Source organism: Cyanistes caeruleus, chromosome 1, assembly GCF_971803275.1.
Source record: "Cyanistes caeruleus chromosome 1, bCyaCae1.hap1.1, whole genome shotgun sequence".
NCBI classification, from domain to species: Eukaryota; Metazoa; Chordata; class Aves; order Passeriformes; family Paridae; genus Cyanistes; species Cyanistes caeruleus.
In genome coordinates this window covers 139,542,672-139,567,279 of record NC_141701.1, presented here as the reverse complement: position 1 = coordinate 139,567,279, position 24,608 = coordinate 139,542,672, and the positions used below count along the sequence as shown (strand labels likewise).

General features: G+C 42.5%; 2 protein-coding genes across 37 annotated transcripts in view; both read left to right on the top strand.

Moving 5' to 3' along the window:
- CUL2 (cullin 2) overlaps nt 1-12,061 on the top strand; it is an 84,788-nt gene extending 72,727 nt beyond the window's left edge. For 8 of the 15 annotated variants that reach the window (XR_015279412.1, XR_015279411.1, XR_015279410.1 and 5 more), the window contains one exon: nt 8,227-8,358. The gene's annotated coding sequence lies outside the window, so the exon portion shown is untranslated. Of the gene's footprint in view, nt 1-591; nt 641-8,226; nt 8,381-8,943; nt 9,252-11,917 lie in introns of those variants that run through there. The other 7 variants (XM_086863663.1, XM_086863700.1, XM_023920051.2 and 4 more) reach the window with 3 other exon arrangements.
- A 1,775-nt stretch (nt 12,062-13,836) lies between these two features.
- The window catches only part of PARD3 (par-3 family cell polarity regulator), a 487,559-nt gene continuing 476,787 nt past the window's right edge, over nt 13,837-24,608 (top strand). For 12 of the 22 annotated variants that reach the window (XM_086863522.1, XM_086863486.1, XM_086863539.1 and 9 more), the window contains exon 1: nt 13,886-14,108. In XM_086863522.1, the coding sequence (XP_086719648.1) occupies nt 13,989-14,108 (120 nt within the window). In that variant the 5' untranslated portion in view covers nt 13,886-13,988. Of the gene's footprint in view, nt 14,109-24,608 lie in introns of all 22 variants that reach the window. The other 10 variants (XM_086863466.1, XM_086863411.1, XM_086863460.1 and 7 more) reach the window with 3 other exon arrangements.

Genomic DNA, 24,608 nt, shown 5'->3' with positions numbered 1-24,608 from the left:
CACAGAGAGAAACGCCCAAGCAAGATGAAATGGTTACAACCTAGAATTAATCTTTCTGTAGTTAACCTCGTGTAATTTTGTGGTCATTGAATTACAGAATAGAAAGAAATGAGGAAAATGCCTGGGGCCAAAGTATGATTTTGGTGATAAGTGATTTGGAAGTAATAATAAAAAAAACAACTTTGCCGTGCCCACCTAAATATAGGTTAAGAAAATAAAATGTACTACCTATTGCATACATTTTGACAAAGTTTAAAGTATACACACATAATTAATTGTCTTGGAGGTTTTATATAAGTGACAGTAATGAGACTTGCAATTCTGTACCTTTCTTTTAAGTTGTATCAGCATGTCTGTACTTGAAAAATGTTAACAGGTTTGTTGGAAAATCTTGCTGTGATTGGCCAAGTTTTTATAAGCTACAGCCTGATCCAGTTTGAACATCTAGATAAATATTAACCACTCTCAGGCAGAAAATCAATATCGGCTTTATTTTGGTTTCTTTTTCACTCTGTGACTAGCCTGCCACAGGTAGGTCATGCCACCCTTCCTACCCACCTCTAAAATATAAATATATGTATCTTCCCTCAGCAACTGACAAAATCAAGACTTCAAATGGTGACCTGGCAATTCCTCCAAGGTACAGTGCTACGTGACACACACAAATATTCATCTCCCGACTTCTGTGAAAGAGCAGAAAGGTTCTTTCACAGAACTCAATTTTATTTTTACAAGAGTGCAGTGCCATTGCTACTCCCTCTCTTCCCTTCTCCCTAGCAGGCCAACATTTCTCTACCCTGCTGAAGATGAACTTTCCATTTCTACCTTTCCCATGTCACCCTAATACTCTTGTGCTGCCCTTGGCCCCCTCCCTGAGCTCACTCACAGGCAGCAGTTTTGGTGGGCGGCCGTATTATTTCAAGCTGCTCAGGCTGGAAAACTTTGCCAGAGTGAATCATTTTGCCTTCTTATTACTGCAGTTAGAAGCAAGCCAAAACTTGCCATTCACAAGGTAACTTTCATTTTGTTCCCCACATTGTTTCTTTGCCCTTGGCTTCCAGAGCTGAGGTTTTTTTCTCTTCTGCCAGCTTTGCTTAGAGCCAAAAACAGGCTGAGTGAAGTAGTCACTAAAAGTGTCTGAATTCAGGTTACTGCTAAGGATCTTTACTATTTGCAGTTATCTATCTTTTAAACATGTCGGACTCTTCTGGTTAACATGAACAGTCAAGTTCAGCGCTGTGGGTTATTTCACAGTCTGATGAGAAACTGGTGATGAAATCAGGTGTGTCTGTGGCACAGTCCTGTTTATTTACAATCAAAGTCTTGTTTTCCACTACTATAGGGTAGATCTTAAGCAGCAACAGTTTTTCAGATTTAAACCCTATTTCAGGCTCACTCAAGCTTATTTGTGAGGCTTTTTCATGGGTCCATACATTCTTATATTCTTCTATTGCTTTGTGTCTCAGCTGCATGGACTTCCAATCCCTCTTCATCCAACATTGCAAAATAATACTAAAGAAACTAGTCCTTTTACATGGGTCTCTATTTTGGGTAGTGATACATGGAATGAAAGCTGTATCTCAGAAAGCAGACTTGCAGCTCCTCTTCCTATTCAGCCCACTTGATTACAGATATTAACATGGTCATTTGGGAAATCATTGCATTTCTATGAAGAGGTGAGAGCAGACAGGTAGGGCAGACAGTCCAAAGCCTGTATCCAAGTTGCTTTTGGCAAGAGGAGATTTTGGCCAGAGAGAGAGAGAATGTAAGAGGAAGAAGAGAACTGGTCTTATCAGCCTCAGAGATTACTGTTGCTCTCTGGGTTGCAGGAGAAAAAGCGCATGCCTGAGGTTGGGGTTTTGGGCAGCGAGGTGTTCAGCTGTATTTTCTCAAGGACACTGGTGCCTTACCAGGTGTCCTTCATCATCAGGTGAAATGCTTCTAAAAAATGACTGCTGAGAATATCTGCACTGGTGGAAGCTGGAAACATAAACTGGATTAGGCAGTTTGTGGAACAAAGCTCTGGGGCCAGAGGAACATCTGCCCCCAGGGAGGGCAGGACTACCTGGATGTGTGAGTTACTCCTGGGTAGGCAGTGTAATCCTCAGAGCAGATATTCAGATATGAATATGAGCTCAAGCCTCAGGACAGTGAGCCAAATTTTCCTGCAATGTGAAGGCAATCAGATTCACGATGGAACTGTTCTACTCCACTGTGGATGATAAACATCAGTTGGAAATGCACTCTCTTGTAAGTGAAGGGTGCTGGACTGGAGGCTTTGTCACGGGAACACTTTTACTGAAAATGACCACTAACACTCTGCTGTGGCTGATGAAACTGGTAACTCTGATATGTCTTATATCTCACTTCAGAAAACCTTTGACTGACTGTTCCAAACAGAGCCAATGGTTGGATGGTATTCTTTGACTGGTGGCAGCTCCAGTGCAAAAAAAAATATATTCTTCTTCTGCCCTTCAATAAAATCCCCAGAGCTCAATGATACAAAAATATACTGCATTTCATCTATTTGTTTAAAGTTTCCACAACAATTACCAATATACTGTGGGGCAAGCCAAGAAATAAATTATGTTTTAAATAACTATCTTGTTTCTGGTTAGTAAGATATCGCAATATGCACTTTCCCCCAAGCCTTTCCAGAGTTTGTAAATATTAAAAAAAGTATTTTTCTCCAAGAAAGTACAACAGAAGACAATTCAGAGCTGAGTTTGTGCCCTCCACTAAGAAGCTAATTGTGTCCCTGGTTTGATGTATAAGAAAGCTTATTAATTTCCTTAGTTGTGGTACTAAAGATATATTGAATAATTTTGTGTGCATGGAAGTGCTGACTCCACAACAGAATAGGCATACACCAGCAAAATTATGCTCTTAATCCTTCTGCCTCGGTACAGTACTGGTTCTGTGAAAAGAAAACTTTGCCTAGTCATTAGTGCTGCGAAACAAGTGTGCTAACAATTATTAAATCAACCCCCCTCCAGTCAAACCAGTAATGTTTTGTTCCACTGTGTTAGAGTAGACATAAAGTACTACACAAGTGAAATCTAAAGCAACATCTTCCATGTCTGATAAGTCTGGCACTTTTCACCATCACTAAAATTATCTCCAACCTCCCACGCACTAAAACAGAGCTTTACAATTAGTTCCACAAGTGCCAGTGAGAAGAGTCTCCTAATGATGCCAACAACTACAGTTGAGTTTATCCTTCTGTATTTGCAGAGACAAGGGTTGGATCCTTCCTGCTTCCACTTGTGCAGCCTCAGGGAAAGGCCTCACTCAGCCCATATGTTCAGATATTTGGTTTTGTGTCCCTTCTGTGGGCACTGCGATTAAAGGGGAGCTTTACCTTTTCTTTGGTAGCTGAAGAAATTTGAGACCACAGAGGACTGTGGCTTGCTGCAGGGATGGCTATTTCTCAGCTCTGGTGATTAGTTGCAAGAAATATTTAGAGAGGAGAAAACTGCCAAAGGAGAAGAAGGCTGCATTTAAAAAGATGAAGAGAAAGAGAAAGAGAAATCATGGCAGCGATGGGAGGCCAGAGCTGCAATGTTAGCAAAAAGAAGCTCCTGCAAGGGCTTTATGCACACAGCTCTCACATCCCTCAGCTGAGCATGTGTTTGTGCTTGTATTAGGGATGAAAAGATTTTTTTTAGTAAGCAGCTTTGAATTATTGAATATATCATGGATCAGTATACATAAAGAGGAAACAAAAATAGAAGAAGGAATATCAATATTGCATAAGCAATACAGAAAACCTGAAAAAATGTCAAAGGGAATAGGTGAAGTTATGATCTGATGAAACAGAGAAACATGCAAAAGTTAGAAAAAGTCATCATATCCTAAAAGCTTGAGACATTAAAAAAGACAAGAAAGTATATTCAGTGCATAGTAATTAAAAATGCAAGAATGTGCCATGAATACAAAGCTGTTCTGTAAAAATGGGCAAAATATATAAAATATTTTCATGATGAACAGCAGGAATCTGAATTCCCAGTCATCACTAGAGAAGAACAAGTTCAGGTAATTGCTATATGCAAGACAGGGTGCCAGGCAGTATGGGAGAAGGAAGAGACCTACACATAGCGGTTTTTTTCTTGTCTGAAAAAAACCCTAATCTTGAACAGGTGCATGAGTAGAAGGATCTGACTGATGATGAGAGGATGAGATCAAACCAAAAAAGTCTCAGGAAAAAATCACTCCCTGCACACGTCTTTCTGATGAGGCTGTTATCTAACCAGTGGGCCTTGTGGCAGAGGTGCAATCCTAAGCAAATATTAGGAGTTTAAGTACTGACCTAAGTCACATAATGTATGAGCAGTCACATTGACTACCTTACCTTTACCCATTTGCTCATGTACATGGCATTAAAATATGCCCATGTATAGGCATTCAAATCAGTCATTTTACTGTTAAATTCAATGCTTACAGGACTGAGCTAAAAACCATCAAATTATAAGGTAATTTGTATAATACACTTCTTTCAATTTTTTGATATAACCTAGGTAGTTCAAGCACAGAGAGAGATCCAAGTATTTGAAAATATGCTGAGACATATTAATTTCTGGAATTAATACACTGTAAAAAAACATAAGACATTTATACAACATGGTTAAATAGGAAAAAAAGGAATGTTCACATACATTGCTTGTAGTGGGGAAAAAATGAAGCAAACTTAAGAGAACAAGTAGAAGCAGAAGTCAAGTATACACTAAATATGCTAAAAATTCCGACTAGATCTAAACCAGGTTGAGATCTACAGATAGTAAGTGGTTAATATTTAGTGTTTCAGAAAATTTGGATGGATAGACTCGAATGGATATTGGATAGACCCTCAAGCATTGCTAACACCTTCTCTTTTGCCTGAACCATGCTATTTGAGGGGTGTGAAAGGCTCTGACCGGGTCAGAGTGCCTGTCTGTAATGGCTCCCCACAGTGCTGAAAGAAGCAGGACAAAATATCAGAGCTATTAATCTTGGAAGACAAAACCAGACACTCTGACAGAAAGGGCACCCTCACGGAACAGGCAGCCCAAAGCTGCAACTAGTGACTGCTCTGCCTCCTGCCATGGGCAAGAACAAGTCAGCAACACAAAAAGCAGCTCTTGAGCTGCTCCAGTTTAGTAGCTGGGATTTTACTGTGCGTTGGCTGTTCAGGCACCTTCAGACAGCGTGAGTGACACTGCTGTGATTCAGAGTGTGTCGTCTGCCTGTGAAGTCAGTGACCTGCAGGAGAGAGGGGGAGAAATCCCCAGGCAGGATAAACTCTCCAGCTCTAAGGTACCTGTGTCCATTGCTGCTGCACTTTGCAACAGCAAGAACTGAAAAACATTAATTCTCTCCAACTCCCTGCTTGGTAGCTTTAGACTTTGAAATCTATTTCAGGTGGAAAAGTAGAGAGAAAGCAGCATTCTTATTTCAAGCTGTGAGCTGGATAAGTATTGGATTCTGCAGGAAAAAGTTAAAAAACTTAGGCAGTGTATTGATAAATCTTGCGAGAAAGAAAACACATTTGCAGAACCCCATGTCAGACAAATAGCTTACCATGTTACCAGTTTAAGAGCTTAAGAGGAAATTGCTTTCCCTGATAGAAAATAGTTGTTTCACCCCAGCAGATTCAAATGATTGAATTTTTGCAACAAACAGCCTATCTGTAATTAAACTCTGTTGGCTTCCCTATGTGCTGGTTTTGGCTGGGGTGGAGTTAGTTTTCTTCATAGTAGCTGGTATGGGGCTATGTTTTGGATTTGTGCTGGAAACAGGTGAAGTCGTAATTTCTGTGGTGTGAGAAAGACAATTTTTGAGTCCTTGAGAGCAATTACAGCTCTTTGGATATAATGCACTTGTGTACCAGTATCAGTGTTTTATTTCCACTGTCTTTTTGTATGAAGCAGTATCCTGTACTAGTGATTCTCTGTACTTCAACTCATCAATCTGAGACATAATTTATTAGTAATTTATTTGTAATATTTTTTTTTTCCAAAAGAGAAAATAAACTTTAGATAACTTATTGAGATATATATATTTCACACTTATATTCCATATGAAGGAAGAGTTTTTAAACCTAGAATAAACTGAAATCCTAGAACAGATGACATGATAGACGGACGTGCAGCGTCAGCTGGATTAGCGTGGAGCCACAATGTGAACTTCTGGCAAATTAGAAGGCTCCTGAGTTGCTAATTCCAGCTACAGGAAGATTGGTAGAGCTAATCTTGTCCATCTGATCTATCTGTGTTGGTTTGGATGTATGAATTAATAGGCTTTAAATTCTTCTCTCAAATCCAAGCACACAGCCCCTGCTGACGGTAGCAGGACCTGTGCTCAGGTGTGGTCCTGAAGACCATTCTGTAATTATAATGTGTGGGAAATCTTGGTTTTTAAAGACGCTCCTAAGTGTTTCCTTGAGCCCTGGAATGTCAGTTGCTGAAGGGCCTTTTTGCCCAGTGAAACAAGATCAGACCTAAGAGAAGGGTTCTTTTTGGCACTGAGCAGTGGCTCTCAAGCTGCTCTATTGCTGCTCTTCGAAGAGACACTCCTGCAGCGTGCTCTAGTCCATGTGTTACTGTAGTCAACAACAGATTAAACCCAAAAGATTCTTATCGAGTTTTTTGTTGTCCTTGCTTTCAGTTCTTCTCACCTGTTTCACCTTGATGGGCCTGATATTCTACCTCTGTCAGAGCTAGTTAGTTGACTTTGTATGGGAGAAGACAGCTTGGCTTTGATCACAGATTTTGGATCTATGCAGATCAATTTGAGCTTTTGAGATTCTTCTGTGAGGAATTAAAACTTCTGCTGTGTAACATTGTACTGAATTTTGGAAAGCCTACTCATTTACTGTCATCTTTTCAGTCTTGAATAAAATAGATTACTGCTGGCATGTCACAATCTGTCATGTATTTTAGCTCTTGGGGATTCTCCTATTTCATGTGAGTCTTCCTTTTTACTGATCTCAGCAGCTGCAAATACTTTTAAGCAAGACAAGGAGAGAAGACAATAAAAGGATGTGAGATGGAAGAAGAAGTGGGACTGAGTATGGAAAAGAGAATAAAATAGAGGAAGAGGAGGGGAAGAAAGGAGATTTTGAGGTTAATGAAGGGAAAATAAGAGAAATCAAAGAGTGAAACAGGTCACTTGTCACCTCTTTCTGATTACTTTTTCTTATTTTTTCTCCTCTAAGTCAAGAACTATCTTAAAAGCAGTGTTCAAATTTCAGCTGTCTGCTTTTGCCCCATTCCTCTCTCAAGTACTTGTCTCTGGTCATAGCATGTATTTGGAAATTTTTGGAAGTTTTCAGTGAGTAGTTCTGCAGCAGCAGTGAAGGTAACCGTGTGTATCCTGGTCACACTCCCTGCAAGGAAATGTGTAACTCATTCCCTGCTGGTCCTTCATGCTTTGACACCTGCCTGCTGGCCTGTGCCCTGGAAAAGCTTTTCTGCAGGTGCTATGGGACTTTGCTCTGGAGCAAATATTTATGCAGGAGTGTATTTAACTCCATGGGTAACAGAGATGAATGTATTCCAAGTGCATGTCTGTATTTTTATCCCTCTAAATTCCTGTGCAATTGGAAGGTCTCTGCTGTAATATCCTTACCCCATGCAGTCCTCCCTGTTACCATCAACACAGGGAGAAGCTGAGCAAAGGATATATTTACCTTCAAGCTTTATCAGTGTTTTCCTGTGAACATCAAGATAACATGCTTTTGAAAGCTGTGATACTATCCCGTTCACTTTCAGTCCAATGAGGATGAGAACAGGGTACAAAATTGAACAGAGATCCCTAAAGAGGAACACCAGCTGAGAAATATATTCTTAATATGTTTATAAACCACATGAATAGTTTATGTGGCGGAATATATGTTCTATCATGTTTTGAAAGGCCTTTTGACTAACACATCCCATGGGTGTTCCTCTTCATGTCACAGGAAAGTATTTTTTCAAGAATGCTCATCAATAGATAAAACCTGATAGTGGCAAATAATTTGGCATAGCTTCTCTTCAGCAAATGGGTTCCTCTGGCAGTATCTGATTTTTTTCCAGCTGTAGCAAGTACTTGACAAATGAGCCCAGTACTGTAGCTCTGTGTTGATATTGTTTATTCGTTATTTGGGTAGAGTAGATAAGGCCTGAGGGCTTGATTCAAAGCCCACAGAAGTCAGTGAAAAGACTCTACAAGCCTTTTTTAGTCACTGGAATTCTGTGTTTCGTGTTTCAGAGCTTGGAAATCTGTGCCAGGAACTTCATCAATAACTGAAAGGCTGGAAGAAAAGCAAAAAACAAACTTCTGGACAGGCAGAATGAAAAAAGGAGACGGAAACCATCCAATAAATTCATATCAGAAGCAAAATGTCTCCAAGTAGCTTTTATAGGTGAGGCTTAAAAGTGAAGTAACATCTGACATTTTCAAGGAAATACCAGGCTTCTAAAAATTTTAGGACAAAACTGAAATGGACATCCTAGAGTCTTAAAATCATGTATTGTACAAGTACCCTTTAGTTTGGTCCTCTGTATATTAAATACCTAGATTTCTGATGCTGCTTTTAAATCTCTCAGATTCTGCTGTTTTTAACAGTTTTATTTTTACAATTTTTAATAGTGGCTGGTAATTGAAAAGTTGCTGCAAGTTTAATTTTACTAATGATATGCGTATAAGTTTGTGTTAAATATTATAGGGCTAAGCAGCAATGGCCTCTCTACCTAGATTATCTAGTATTTTCCATGGTGGAAAATATCGTGTTTAGTTTTTAATTTTTTAGTTGTTGGGAAGCTTTGGTCACTGAATGCCTGGAGCAGCCCTTTGAAATTGGTCAGGGATAAAATTGCAAATCTGTATAAGTGCCTTTTCTTTGTCCTGTGAAATTATGCAGGGATTTTCTGGTCTCAGATGCTGACATTCAGTGTTCCCATTCTCCCTTTTCCTTTCTCTGTAAAGCTTGATGAAACTATGACTGATGATGGACTTTGCATATAACAAGCCTCACATCCCCAAGGAAAACCCTAGGTGGCTGGAGTCTGCAGGACAGCCTCAGTGGCTGCAGAACAGCTCAGTGGCATGACAGAAGGTGACAGATCATTCTCCTCCCAGTGCAATCCCTGTGGTGGGCAACCCTCATGGCAAGCACAGACCTACAAACTCTCCATAGCCCTAAGGGCAAATAAAAGGAGCTGGCCAGCTCCAAGGTGTGACTCGATACGTGCTCTGCAGTACAGGGACACTCAGAACCCAACCTGTATTATTATGTGAGTATAATTCTGTTCAGCCCATAGCACAAATACAGTATGTGGTATGAGAGCAGGCTACAGCACTGGTGTGAATGTTTTCCTTAAGACATTCCATAGCTCTAGCACACACAAAGACTATTTTGGTATCTCCTGGCAATGCTACTTGTGTGCTCTGGACACCCCCAGTAACTTCACTCTTTTCATACAGGTTATGTTTTTAACTTTTTGGACCTCTAATGATTCTGAGCCCTTACCTGTGGATTGCCTTTAAGGGCCCACATCAAGAAGTATCTCTATATATTTTAGTTCAGGCCTTCCCAGATCTCAGCTCAATATGCCATTAGTTGATATAAGTTAGAGGAAGCAATTCCAACTAAACAGTTCCATGATGGCTGAAAACCACCAGAGCATTATCAAGAAAACTGTTCAAAATCCTTGAACATAATTCTTTTATAAACAGCATAATACCAGTATAGATACAGAAAAAAAGAGTAGTGAACTTACTTATTCTTTAGCCCAAAACACCTTCCCACTACCCGAAGTTGCTTGAGCAAATGTTGGAGTCCTTGGAAAGGGTAACAGGCTTGTGGTTTTTCTTGAAAATCATACACTGTTCTTTGCTACAACTTCCTTCTTTTGTTATACCACAAAGAAAGTTCTTGTCTTCCCAGATTTGTGTGTCTGCATCCCCTAAGTCTAACATAATATGTGAGGGCTTTTCAGTCCCCAGATCCCAGACCCTTTTGAGAAGTTGTAGAAAATAAGTTTTTATTCAGATTCTTTTCTTTTTCTTTTTTTTTATTTTTTTTCTTTTTTTTTTCTTTTTTTTTTACTTTCAGACCAAAGGTAGCCACAATAACTTAATAAGCTTTAATGATTTTCTCATTCATAAAAGAAAATGATGGGAAACACTCCCTTAACTCCTTTGTGAAAGAACCAGCAGTATGGCAGGAAAAAAGTCACAAAATATAACAGCTGAGAAGTCAACCCACTCCTACAGCTAAAAGGTTATCCATGGAAAGAACTCAGTCACAGACATGTTTACTTTGATTAGATTTCTGCCTCAGAGTAAAATGTAAACAATTCAGAACTTTAAATTCAGATTTTTGAAAAAGAAGTTAAGGGTTTACCTAATAACTCAGCAGAAGGGTTACAGCAGGTAGCTATCTGAAATCATTAAAACCTAGTACTGTTTGGTATATCCCTAAGGCATTTTCACAAATGGCACTTTTTATAAAAATATGTAATTCTTCAAGGAATACTCTTGCTCTTCAGTTTGACACTGGTCTTACTACAGAACTGAATGAACTTTACTTGGCTTAAGGAAATATCTATATTTAAAACAGAGTAAACTTAAAAGATACTGTACATGGAATTGATGCTTTCTTGTGAAACCAGGGAATATCTGTACGCCATGAACAGACTACTAAACCTGAGCACATCCAGAATTATTCCATAAAAATTCTTTGATGTAGAGTATACAGGTGGGATAAACTGTGAAATAGCTCTGGAAATCAGCGTCAGTCCAGTATCTGAATATTTTAACATCCACATAAAAAAAGTTTTTTGATAATCTGCATTTAATTGCAAGATTCTCACTCCTTGCATGTTTGCAGTGTCTACGCAGGGGCTTTCAGCTGGCTGGCTGTTTTGAACACAACCTGACTAGTGATCATTAGTAGTTGCAAGCTCTGATTCCCTCCATCCCATGCTCCATCACCTACTTCTTCCCACAAGACAGATGATGTCTTCATGGAAATCCTCCAGCAATGTACCATTAATAAACAAATTGACAGGTTCTGTGGTATGTTAGCTCAGGAAAGCTCAATATCCAGAGCTAAATATGTGCCACCCATATCGTAGTATGGATAGGAGTTGTATTTTTGTAAACCAGAAACTCTTGCCAATTCTTCTCCTGATTAGTATAATCCTTTTCTCATAATCTCTTATAATAATGTTTTATACTTCATTTATCTTACATAATTAGACCGCATACAATTTCACAGCTTTGTTATATTTGTTTTTTAAAGTTCATTCTTCCTTTCAAGGAAGAACAAAACAAACAGTATATGTGGTAAATTTTATTTAAAATGTTTCCAGAATGATGTATGTATAACTAGTGTGTCTAGTGGGGAAGAAACTCAAATCTTGGAGGTTCTCATTCCTGTTAGGTCTATCACTATCCATGTTCAAGTCTTTAAGTTTTGGCCTTAAATAAGATCCCAGGATAGACTTGTTTTTGTGTACTTCATTACAGAATTTTCCCGTGTCACACATTTAACAGAAAAACTATCAATATTTCTTTCTAAACTGTTGGAGTTTTTTTCCAGGAGACTGTTAGAACAGCTGGGAAAACTGCCAAAAAACTTGTTAAAGACAGTACGAGCAGGAATTAAATCACAGAAAACCATGAAAAACCTGTAGCTGTGTTTGAACAGTTGAATTGTTACTGTCGACTAGCAACAATATTAAGCTTTATAAATAAAGCAAGATCAAGTTTTAGAGCAGTGTGGTAAAGTTTCTAACATGCAACATGATGTTTTAGCAGATAAATGCAAATAACAACTGAAATATAATGTGGAACATTACAAAGTCTATGCCATTGTAAAATTTTTGTTAAAAACAGTCTGGGAAGAGCTTCTTTTGACTTCACATTTTCACCATCTTTTCTACAATTTTCTTAGGTGATGTATATTAAACCAAGGATTTATGGCTCTTTCATCCTTTCCCAGCAGCTCTTATGATCACCTAGAAAGTACAGAAGCAGCAGGTTAGAGGACATTTTCATCTTTTTCCAATAATAAACTTGATGAGCTATGGCCATAAAACTGCAGAGTGTACTCAGTTGTCTCAGTCATGAGCTGTAAACTGTTTACACCAGTTTTATTTCATTTCTGCCTTCCTGAACTCCCGCATGCTGCTTTTATTCCACACAAGTGAACACTGGGGATATGACAAAATATAACATGCCAGGTGTGCTTGTTTCTTGCCTTAAAAAACAGACTATTTATCATATATAATTTAGATATATTAATCCAGATAACTCAGATGGCTAATGGTAATAAAACTGGCATCTAAGCTAAAAATTATCTGTAGGTCAGCAAATGGATTCTTTGATTTTGTGAGTGTCCCAAAGCTTTCCAAAACTGCAATTAATATAGAAGGTTCTATGGATTCCAGAGAAATTGGACAATATGCATGGAACCAAATTAATATAAACTGACTCCTCCATTTCTGTACTGGAAACTCCTAAGTAGAATGCAAAGGGTTAGGGATGCCATACTCACCCTTGACTTAACTGGGCAATAATTTTACCTTTGATGTTTTAAAAACATCATTAATTCTGCTCCTTAGGTCTGTACCTACTAAACCGCAGACGGCTTTGCCATTTGTATCAGGTTTGAAGTTCTTAAAGTTACTAATACTATTGCTAAGGGAACAAGAGCAGACTGCCAGCTGGGACAGCTGCTGAGCAGGGAGCACCAGAGGACACGTGCTGAGTTGTCCGGTGTTATAGAAGGATGTTGATATTATGTGCTACAAAGCTTACTTGAATTTCACATCTTTAGCGCTGTGTATAAGTTCAGGAAAAAAAAAAAAAACCCTAACAAACCAAAAACAAAAAAAAAAAAAAAAAAAAAAAAAGAAGAAAGCTTTTTTCACTGCCGTCCTGTCCTCCAAACTCTGCTTTTACTCTAGTTAAATTGTTTTACCATTTCTACACAAAAGATATATATTGTCAGGCCACACTGAATGACCAATTAACTCTGCAATTCCATTGTCCTCAATGAAATCCGTGGAAAAAAGTGACCGGTATCTATAAACCCCTATGACTTCTGGCGGCTTTGCGGAGGAGATTGCTCAGCGGCTCCTTTGAAGCTGGTGTCACTGATGATGCACCAGTTTTTGCACAGTGTTGGTCCTGTTGCGTTAACAGATGCCCGACAGACCAGGAAGAGCATCTGATTTCAGCCGTGCGCTGATGTCCCCGGACACCGGAGGAGCAGCAGACCGCCGCGGTGTCCTGCCGGGCACCTTCTCTGCGGTGCCATGCCTTGCTTTCCCGGGACCCGCGTACCTGAGGCAGGGCGACAGCAGGCAGCGCCCGGCCAGGAGCAGCAGCGGTGCCCGTTTCCCCCCAGTGCACGAGCCGGGGCCGAGGGAACAGCATTTCCCGGGGCTCCTTGTGCCGGTGCGACCCCGGCTCCGCATCCCCGGGACCCGGCGGGGCAGGGCGAGGCGGGGGCAGCCACACCCCCTCGGGCTCGATCGGGGCACTCGCTCCGACCGTGCGCGGGGCCCTCCGGTTCCCCCGCCCCGTCCGCGCAGCCGGCGCCCCGCGGAGCCGGCCGGCTGCCCCCGCCCCGCCGCACCGCCCCACGCCTCCGGAGCGGGAGCCAGCGCCGCCGCCCCGCCCGCCGCCGCTGCGCGCCGGGGCAGGAGCCGAGCAGGTGGCCGCGGGCAGCGCCGCGGCATGTGAGCGGCCCCCGGCCCTCGGGAAGGCAGCACCGGCCCCCGTCCTGCGCTGCCCTCCCTTCCCCGCGCCTCCCCGGGCCGGCCGCGAAGCCGGGGCGGAGGCAGGGCGCCCGCAGCGGCAGCCCAGCGGCGGCCGGGGGCTGAGCGCCGCGCCCCGCCGGGGGGCGGCCGTGGCGGAGGGCGGAGGGGAAGAAGAGGAGGAGGAGGAGGAGGAGGAGGAGGAGGAGGAGGAAGGCTGCGCGGAGCCGGAGGGACGCGGGAGCCCCCCGGCCGCGCAGGATGAAAGTCACGGTGTGCTTCGGGAGGACGCGGGTGGTCGTGCCCTGCGGGGACGGGAACATGAAAGTTTTCAGCTTGATCCAGCAAGCGGTGACCCGGTACAAGAAGGCGATCGCCAAGGTGAGGGGCGCGGGGAGCGGCGCCCGCGATCAATATGGCGCTTCCCGGAGTGGGGAGGGAAGCGAGGGGGAAAGTCCGGGCTGCCCCGCCGGGGGGAGCGGCGGGAGCGGGGCCGGGGGCGGCCGGCGGCGGAGCCCGCGGGGAGCGTGTGCCCGGCGCCGCCGCGGGGAGCGGGGAGGGGGGCTCGGCCCCTCCGCAGCGGCCAGCGCGGCCCCTCCGCGGCTCCCCGCGGGCCCCTGGCGGGCCTCGGCCCTTTGTTCGCCGGTGCCTGGCGGCCCCCGGGGGTGTCGGTGCGGGAGCCGCCCGAGCCCGGCCGGCAGAGCAGCGCGGGGGCCGGCGGTGCCGGGTCTGCCCCGGGGCGGGTGGAGGGGCCGAGGCTCCGCGGGCCGGGCGGGAGTCGCCGCGGAGGGCTGGAAATCCAGCTCCAGGCTTCCCGGCCCTCCAGGCCCGGCGGGGAAGGCGGTGCGAGGGGACCCCGCCGCAGGGGCGTCCGGCGGCGCCCCGCGGGCCACCTCCGCGCCGGGCCGGGCTCCGAGCGGGCCGCAGCAGCGCGGCCCCCCGCGGCACCTCCGCGCCCGCCGCGCCGCGGGGAGGCTGCGCTGCGGGACGGCCCTCGCTGCCCCGGGGTGCGGGGAGCGCCGGCCCGGCCCGGCCCGGCCCGCCGCGGGGCTGAGCCCGACAGCCGCCCGCGCCGGCCTCCCGCAGCTCCGTGTTGAAATCCCTGGCAGTTGCATACTTGGCTTTCCCTCCACGGGCAACTTGTTGGGCTTTGGGTTTTTTCCCCTTACTTTGTCTTTTTTTTTTTCAAATTTTTCTTTCTCTCTTTCCTCCCCTCCTCCCTTTCCCCCGCCCTCTCCGTACTTTCTTGTTGCTGCAGACTTCTTTTTAATCAACTGGTTTGTTGGGCAGTATGACCATCGTTGGTTGAGAACTTCAGCAGTGCCCTTCCCCTTTCCTCTGCCTCATCGATTCAAGAAGTTTGAATGTGCTTCTCCCCCTTAGCCCTTCTGAGACATTTTACACTTCTGAGCCTGGTAGTTTTGCTTTGGCAAATGTAGACTTCTAGGCTGTCCTGAATCATGCAATGGAAGGAATATTGTGAACGGTTCATTAATTGGTTTGAAGTGATTCCTGAAAAATTTTTAAAATCAGTTTTTTCATAGAGAATTCTAGATGCTGGGAGGAGAAAAGTAACTGAGTGACCCTCCCCACCTGATTCCTGAAGAACATGGTTTTAAAGACAGCAAACATGTTCTGATTCTGGCTGGAAAAAGAAAAAAAAAAGATTCTCTAGGATATGGCTGTGGCTGCATACCAGCTGTCGTTCATATACAGCAGTTAAAGCACATGGCAGTCTACTTGCATATAGGATACTGGGGCAGAAAGTACCTCTCTAGTTAAGGTAAAGCAGTGAACAGTAAAGTGAGACTCTGTGGAACACGGTATGCCTCATTGAGCCATTCAGATGAGAAGTGTTTGTAGCATTTGTTCATCAGTGTTGAAGCATTAAGAAAAGGAATTATTTTGCTGTGTTTTGTTCCGAAACCGTGGCCTGTGTAACTCCTGTGGCATGGACTGCATCCTGGCTTCCAGCTATTAAGTCACATTAAGGGATGGCAGTTGCATTTTGCAGCATAATGTTAAACCTGGGAGGGATTGAAGTTGTAAGTGCAGGAGAGACACAGCGCAGTCACTAGATAAAGGTTACATCATTGCAAATTTCACTTCAGGAAGAAAGTGGCCCAGCTGTGGAAGCATGGGAGGGAAAAAAAGTAGCTCTGAATGGCCATGCACTTATTAAAAAAGCAGTTTGCAGAGGGACAGCCAGACATTGACTGGCCCCTCATATCAAAGGCTCTGCATCCTGGGTTAAAATGACATGGTGGTTTTATTTATTAGTATTTATATGGTGGTTATGCTAAATGCCACTGGTATGGACTTGAGGTAGCTGCAATTACTGAGATTGTTTCTATTATATGGAAATTCTGTGGTTGAAGACAGTAGCAGTGTCCGTGGGCTTTCTCTGAGTGTTTTATATGGTCATCATCAAACCTTAGTTTTAACTTAAAATTGCTGAAGATTTTCTGTGGTGATGTTTAGTTAGTAAGGAACTGGATCTTACATTAAGTAGGTTTTGTAAATAGGTGTAGAGTGCAGTTTGCTGTGCTCGCAGTAAAGCAACATAGTAATTTTATGGTTTGGATGCCAGAATTCCACAGATGATTGTTTTTGTAGCAGTTAGATGGTTCCTTTCTGTGCTAGTGTAGCAGATGAGCAAATCTGCACTTCATAAAGCCGCAAGAAAGAGGACAAAGTAATTCCTAGCTGAAAGGATGAAAGTATATGTGCCCATATGAACTTACAGTCTGGCAGCTTGTGTCAAGCTAACACTGAAATCTACTTCACCACCACTATGCTCTTACGGAAAGAAGCATATCTGGTGGAAGATTATTCAAAATATTTGAATGTAGTTTATGGTTTTCATACTTACAGGAAAACCAGCATTTCTCATCCTGCAAGAATGTGTGTGTCTACTGTATGCAGCAGTTCCCTCAGGAGAGCTCCTTGAGAACTGAGTTGTCAGCCCTTCCCAGGTTACCTCCCGCTTTGTCACGGTTTCCCGGTTGTGATTAGCAGTAAGTGATCTGCACAGTGCACTTCTGATGTCCCTGTGCAGTCGTAGTGAGGCAGCCCAAAACTGTGCTTGCGGTGTGGCAGGAATGAAAAACTTCAAAATTTGACCTCAGTGTTCTCACTTAGTATTATTGAGGTTGAAGAGACATGTCAAGAATGGAAAAAGTACTTAGGGAGAACAATCCACATAATAGTAAGGTTCTTCTCTCTGTAAAATTTTAGGAGTTCAAAACATAAAGATAACACAACTGCAGGTAACTGCAGTTAGTGCTGTGTGCTATGTCTTTGATCAGGATTCATAAATCTGCAAAAATGAATTATGGATTAATACCGCTGACAATGCTAGGTCTTTGTGCGTGGAATTAGTTATTAGTAGGACAGGCTGTGTTTAAAGGCTGGTGTAGGTAGTGTGTGTAAATTCCTCTGTTCTTTTGCTTTTATTCCAAGACAAGTTTTGTGTCTGAAATATGATGCATTCTTTCTGTAGTTTGTGTTTGTGGGAAATGAACAAGCAAGTGATGAGAGATGTTTGAAATGTCCACCTTGTTAAGGGCAAGTGGAGTCAGCAAAATCGATCATGTTTAATGAAACCCAGTTTTCATGGGGGCAGCCAGCTAATGGTGCACTTTTGTGTTGCTGGATGGACTGATGCAGCCTCTGGCACAATCTCTGCCTGAGTCTTAAAGGAATACAACTTGGGCAGGGGATGGCTGGCCAGAGGAATGGTAGATGCATTTTCCAGACCCTGCTGGTCAAGGGTTGTGCACATTTGGAGTTGGTGTAGTCCTAGCAATTAAATTAATGGTTAAAAGCTTGCAAGAAGGTAAGAGATTTAAGAGGGGAGGTCAGCTGTATCTGAGTGGCTTAACATTGATGGCAAGAGATGATGGCCTGCACCAAAAGGGAGAAGGCAGACAGGCAGTTGAGATGAAACATGTTTATCAAATATTGAACCAGTGTTAAAAGGTGGAAAATTATTATAAAAATGATATATGGAAAGGAAGTAATTCTGCATCTTGTAACTTTGGTTTGATCTAGATGTAGCCAGAGATATTTCTGACTTTTTATGTTGACTTTTGACTGTCAGCATAATCTTTCGTGCTTTGGTTTTTGGAGAGGATATTGTAAGCATTTTAACTTACCTTCTTTTTCTTACAAGTAAAAATAGATGTGCATAAGCAATGGGTAGATATAATTAAAAGAAAAAAATAAGTGATATAAACGAGCATGGTAAGCAAGAATATGAAAGAAGAAATTGTTGATTTGCTGGAGTTGTTCATTGTCATGTTCAGTCCCTAGAGGCATTGTTTGGTCTCCATGATAGTTCAGGCTTATGCCCTGCATATCATGAGGTTGTAGTGATGTTCCTAGACCTTATATATAACCCTCATTTTCCAGTTAAGTTAAAATTAACTTATTTTCCAGTTAAAATGAGTACATTAACAGTTTTTCTGCTGAATCAAAAAGATTTTAATAGAGGTCTTGAGACACCTTTCCCCTCTCTCTTGCCAAATGTTTTAGGAGATGCAGTTTTGTGGGAGTTTTCATGTTGCATGGAACAATACTTCAATTGTTAATTTGAAAACTGCAATGCACTAATATTTGTGAAAAGAAATTGTAATCTGCTCTTTGATAGTGTTAGAGGCTGTTGCTGATAAGAGACCAGAACTCCAGGAAAGTTGGCAGTGTAAGCAAAGGTAACAGGTGTCAGATGACCATATTCTCATTTAATTTGTACGTTGGGGGCTTAGGCCACCCAGAGCTTAAAGTTCCATCTCTTTGGTAGGTCTGACATTCATCAGCAGGGAATTGTGAGGGAGGAAGGTTGTAGCCTGAGTGATTGTGTTTGTGAAGCTGGCTTTTTTTCCCCCGTTTTTGATTTTATTTCCCCCACTGCCAGCTAACGGGGATTATTTGCTTAAAAGTCAGTTCTCAGACAGCCGGTTCTCTGCCAGGTACACAAGGGCAGCGTTGATACAAGTTATGTTCTGCTGAGCAAACAGTTGCACAGTTCCTCATGACTGTGTCACTGGGGCATCGTTTGTAGAGCCTAATACTGGGGTGGGTTGGTATGAAAATCTGCTGATTTTACTTGGGCTTTGTATTGTTTTTGGCACATTCCCTCCTTGAGCCTGACCACTAGGTTTTTGCCACAGGCTTAAGTGGATCTGCCACAATGCCCATTCAGTGACCCCTTTGGCAATACTCAAGGGCAGCAGTGGCTAAATTTAGCATAAAAAAGATTTGAAGTTCTTTTTGTATGTGTGTGTGGGTTTTTTTTTCCTTTTTCAGATTCAGATTTCATTCTTCTTTATGTGCGAATCTCAAGTCTTTTTTAAGTAGAAAGAAATCTTACAGGATTTTTACAGAAATTGTTCTACAGAAATACTGCCAGAATACACAGGAATCCTCTGTAGGATTCACAGAAAGGAACCAAAACACCAAAAAATCGCTGTAGCCCCTCCTGCTCAGTTGGCTATCAGTTTAGTTCTAGTTGACACCCCCAGGATGATGTTTCTGGGCTCTGCATTCAGTGTTGGCTGAGTAGTATTTCAGTGATTTACCTGAGGTCAGCCAGGATTCCATGGGGCTCCTGGCAGTTGTCTCGAGCTGGCTCTTGACCTCTTCGCTGATGCTGGGCTCCCAACAGTGGCAGTGAAACCCAGCTGATGGGTTATTCTGCTGAGGCTTGGTAAGCAGCAGTGTAGAGATAGTAATTTAAGGAGGAAAAGTACTGAAATGGGTCATGATTGCTTCACGTTTAGAAAGCTGCTTTGTGATCCTGCAGGTGTGGTGCTGGAAATGCGAGGCTATAGTGATAAACTCTCTCTGCTCAATATGGAAAACTTTCTATTAACCTCTTCTCTCCAGTTCCTTCTGTGTTTTCAGCCAAATCAATGGTTTATGTCATTGGCTCATCTGTAAATACAGATGGCTCTTGCACACATTGTAAGAGAAGTTGCAGGGTGAAGGTAGAAATGAGCCTTTGGAGTGAGCATGGCAGTGGCTGCGGAGGTCTCTTGTGTGGGGACTTTGCTGTACAGCAGTGCTGTGCCCCAGGGCACCTGTGGCTTGCAAGGCAGGAGCTGCACAAGCCCTGCCATGCCCTCTCTGCTGGCTCTTGCCCCAGTTCCGAGCCATCCCTGCAACAGGGGAGGATGTTCAAGGTCTTTTTTTTCAAGGCTTGTCTTGAAAAGACCTGAGGGAGCTGGACCCCTGTGATTTGAGCAAGCAGGCACTTGGGATTATTCAAAGCTAATAAAGAAGACTGTATTCTGTAGTGTTTAAAAAGAGGGTCTTGAGCAGTGTACAGTATGTAAACCCTTCAGCTTTGAAGATGATTTCAGGGAAGGATGTGTGTGGTACTGCTGAGGCTGGCTGGTGTGAGCAGCATCTATCTCTGGCTGGACAGGATGCATCATGGCTTTCAGTTTGGCATCATGTGGTTTCTCAGTGTTTCACTATTACTTAACAGTGATCAAAGTGAAGTGTGTGTTTGTGGAAGAGTGGCTTGAGAGTGATTTCCCGTTGAGCAAAGCACCATTCAGCTGCTGAGCAATTCCTGTAGCTCTGATGGGAGGGCTGTGGAGGAGCCTGTGAAAGTGCTCAGCACATTTGGGGAACAGTTCCTGGAGGCAATCTGGGGTTTAGGGAGTTGCCAGCCTTTCTTCTCCTGGGCAATAGCCTTCCACCAGTGGAAAGCCATCTGATTCTCATAGCTTTTTACACTTGAACTTCTCTTATAACAGTCACAGATGTTTTAGTTCTGTTATAAAAACACCACTGGAAGTAACACTTTCTCAGTTGTACCAGACTATGACATCTTTTGGTCGTGGCACATTTAATCCGGTAAAGTAAGATGGAATAAATGGAGAAGAAATGCTGGGGATCTTAGTTATACAGAATACGGTTCATGTAGCTTTAAAATAATTTCCTGGTTCTTCAAAGGAAAACAAACCTTTTCATCCAAATATAAATTGAATGGATAAAACATGCAACAATGCTGAACCAGTGCTTATGTATATTGAAAATAAAGTGGAATTCTTCTAACATCAATCCAGAATATAGCACAGATGTTCTCACTCAGAAATATTTTCTGAGCAGTAAGAAAATAAAAAGTGAAGCAAAAAGTATTAAAAAATTCTCGAAGATACTTTGGGGCATCTGTGCTTTATTTTTATTTCTTCCTTTTTAATATACGTTATATATTTTCTTTGTTTCTTTGAGGTCATTTTGATGTAATGCTCAGCAAGTCTGGTACTGGAAAATGGATAAAAAACCACCAAAAACCAAACTGCCTTTGAGCTAAGTTACATAATCCAGTGGGGCTGTTTAAAAAACTGAGAAAGTTAAAAAGAAAACAGCAGCACAGACATACATAATACTCGTTGAAATGACTAATATTACTGGTGAAAGATATATGAGTCAGACTTTAAATTGGGGAAAAATAATTTTAAATTAACAGCAAATATTAAGGCCTTTTTTGTTTTTGGGAGAAACACATTAGTTTTTCTTGTTACAATATGTCAACAGTGTCAGGGTTTTTTCTCCTGTGGGTATTAGTTATTTTCTCAAGTAAATCTCAGGTATTCGTTAAATTTTTAATAATTTTAATAATAATTTTATTACAGTATTTGCTTTTGTTCTTTTTTTTTTTTTTTTTTTTAAAAAAAATCAGGTAGCAGGTACTTGTTGGCAACTTTTTTTCTACTTCAGTTTGCAGTGGCGAAGTGATGCTCATTAAAGACCATTTAGTCCCAAACAAGAAGGAGAAATGCATTCCTGCTTTCCTGCTAAAACTCTTGGACTGCATCCCACACCCTACATCTCAAGGCTGGGATGGTGCAGGAGAAGAGGAATGAAGACCAAAAGAGTTTCTGTGCAAGGGGATGATCCTTGCTGCCCAGGGGAAGAGATGAGCATCCCCCGGAGCTGGGCCCTGGGGTGCTGCTGTGTTCCTGCCAGAGACCATGCTCTGGTGCTGGACAAGTTGGCTGGGGTTGTCTCCTGGATTGTTGTGCCTCCAGGACAGGAGGCAGGACTTCTGTGTTAGGACTTCTGTGGTGACAGAAATAGGCCTGGCACAGAAGGGAAATGACTCTGGAGACAGGGATGGTCTTCTGTGGGGGTGGAAAAAAGGATGGGATGTCCTTGGAGTTTGGTGAAAGGAAATGCTTTTGAGATATGGAGGGATAGGTATGACTCCTGTTGCTGTATTTTTTTTTTTTTTCCATGTGAGTGGGAAATGGGAGTTTGCATGGAAGCAAGACACTAATGCAGTACATGAGGTAGAGACAAATAGAGGATGCCAAAGATGGGAAGAAAGGGTTAACTTGGTGCCCTGGAGGCAAGTGGTCCATTTAGCAAGAGGATGAAAAATTGACCTCAGTGGCACAACAGATATCACCCAAAGGCTTTATTTTTAAAATAAACCTGTGGAATTCATTGTAAGAAACCTTTCTTTCTGTGCAACAAGCTTAGTGAAAGTAGTGTATCCCTGATTTAGTAAGGAAAATAGACTCTGTTTTGTAAGAGCAATGTCACATTTTTGGCCATACCCTCCACATTTGCTCATGCTCAGCCTGCTTTTCACTGCATGCAGTGAAATTATGAGTTCGTTGCAGGAGGAGCAAGATGGTGTATCATTAGCAGTTTTCTTTTCAAGTGGCAACATTTACAGGATTTTTTTTTTTTCCGGGTGTGCATGTCTTTACAGAAACAGAATAGCAATTTAAAATGTTTCTGGTGTTGATGTTGTATTACTAAGAAAAAAAAAAAAGGTTACGTGGGTATAAAGTATTTTAAATGGAGATAGAACTTCTGGGAGTGCCTGTATGTTTGTGTGTGCACCCACTTAGGTGTTTTCATTTGTTTGAAGAAACAGCCACATTTACTAAATGGAAAAGTAGTTTCACCTTACCCCATCTTTTTTGCATGTGCTTTCAAAGTTGTTGAGTTACTCTATCTTCCCCCTAGGCAAAGGCCACATAATGTTTTTTTTCTCCTCTGTTAAATGTCAAAAGCAATATCTTACTTGTGAGAACCTTGCAGCAATACAGCTCTTTGCGCATGTAATGAGCAACTTCGTTCCAAGTTCTTGAAGACCTGAACAGGAAGGAACTGAATTCAATAAATATTGAATAAATTCAATAAATAAATATTGGAAAAATTACTTTTAGGGATGCTGGAGTGTCTCTGAGACACCACACATCTGAAAGTTTTGTTGCTGTAACAACTTAAATGACAGTTGAAAAACCCCAATAAATTTGAAGTTTTTGAACCTTTTGCTTCTTTAATAGGCTGCTAAGTGAAATAACAAAGCTTGACTTAATTCGACCTCTCCAAGAACCTGTTGGACCATATGTTATTTGTGTTGTGTGTTTGTTTGTGCTGTCAGTTTGCCCCTCTGCCTTCCTGTGAAGAGCCTGTGCCTGCAGCTGTGAGCACCAGGAAAGCAGCCAGCCACCAGGTACCAAAGGAAGAGTTTAGGCAGGAGGGCTGTGGTGGCCAGCCATTCCTGGTGGATGAACTCTAGCCTCAGCACTGTGTTCAGCCTGAAGAGGGAAGGGATTTTACTCACCTTGAAATTGTCTCTGGCAGTAGCAGACTGCTGGAAGACTGCTAGCCTGAAGTGTTAGGCTTTGCTAAAAGTTAAAAAGTGTTGTGCAATTATAGTAATTTGGAGAGTATTACCATAGTAGGAGAGTAGTCATCTCTGTACACCTCAGTTGTTCTGCTGGGTGTTTCTGGTTTTTGCTATAGAGATGGGTGCTGGGTAAGAGAAGAAATGCTGCTGCCTTTGCAGGGAGATGAGGGGAGATAGCCCCAGCAATGGCTGTGGCTTTCCTGGAGTGGGGGAGCGGCTTTGCAGGGCTCCTGCGAGGAGTGTGTGTGCGAGGGGCTCAGCGAGAGGCAGCAGGTCCGGTTTGCATCAGGGTGAGGCTGTGCCCAGGGTTAATCCCTAACCTCTGACAAAACTGCTGCTTCTCTTGTGGCATTGTAGGAACGAGGTGCCTGGGGATGGGGAAAGGAGACCCAGCACGAGAGACTCCTCCACCCTCACTCAGACAAACTGAGTCCTGTTTTCTGGGAATGGTGCAAGTTCAGAGCATTGTTGCCAAATCCTGTATTGAACATTTTTTAATGTAATTAATAATACTAATTTGAGAAGATAGGTTTGATGGTTTTTGCTCTCACGAGTTTTTTTTAACAGGAGCAAGAGCAACCTCTTTTCAGTTTTTCTTCCAACGAAAAATAGCATAAATAAATGCTGCCATAATAATCCTGGAACATTTGAAGTCTGCACTAAGAGATATCAAGAAAAAGTGGACTGGCTGAAGTAAAGTAGAGCTTTTAAGTTCAGAATACTGTGTTAGCATAGGCTCTCTTTGTAAAAAGGCCTGTTATTGTGATTTTAAATGACTATAACTGTATGCAAAATATTTGTATATTTAAGAACTTCTATTTGATGAGAAAACTATATTTTCTGGACTTAACTAACCTGGCCTTAAAAGGAAATGTTATGCTCTGTAGGTAAAACAGGATATTTAACTTGTGGTTATGTTAGGCAATGGAGTAGTCTCCTCACCCTATACCCAGTGATCATTCAGGAACACAATCCTTACTTTGGTAAACTAAACTCAGCTGTTAATGTGTGTGAAATGTTATTGTAATCAATGTCTTAAAAGTCTCTCCTTTATTAGCATGGCTGTTTGAAGTAAATTCCTGATGACCCTTTTGTTGCTTTGGCCTTGCCATAAAATAGCTGTTGTTAGCTGGAAGCCAGAGGTAGTGAACATCTTATATCGGATCTTTTGGTGTTTATGGAATATTTAGCTGAAAAGGCTTCTGGTCCTTACCCTGTCT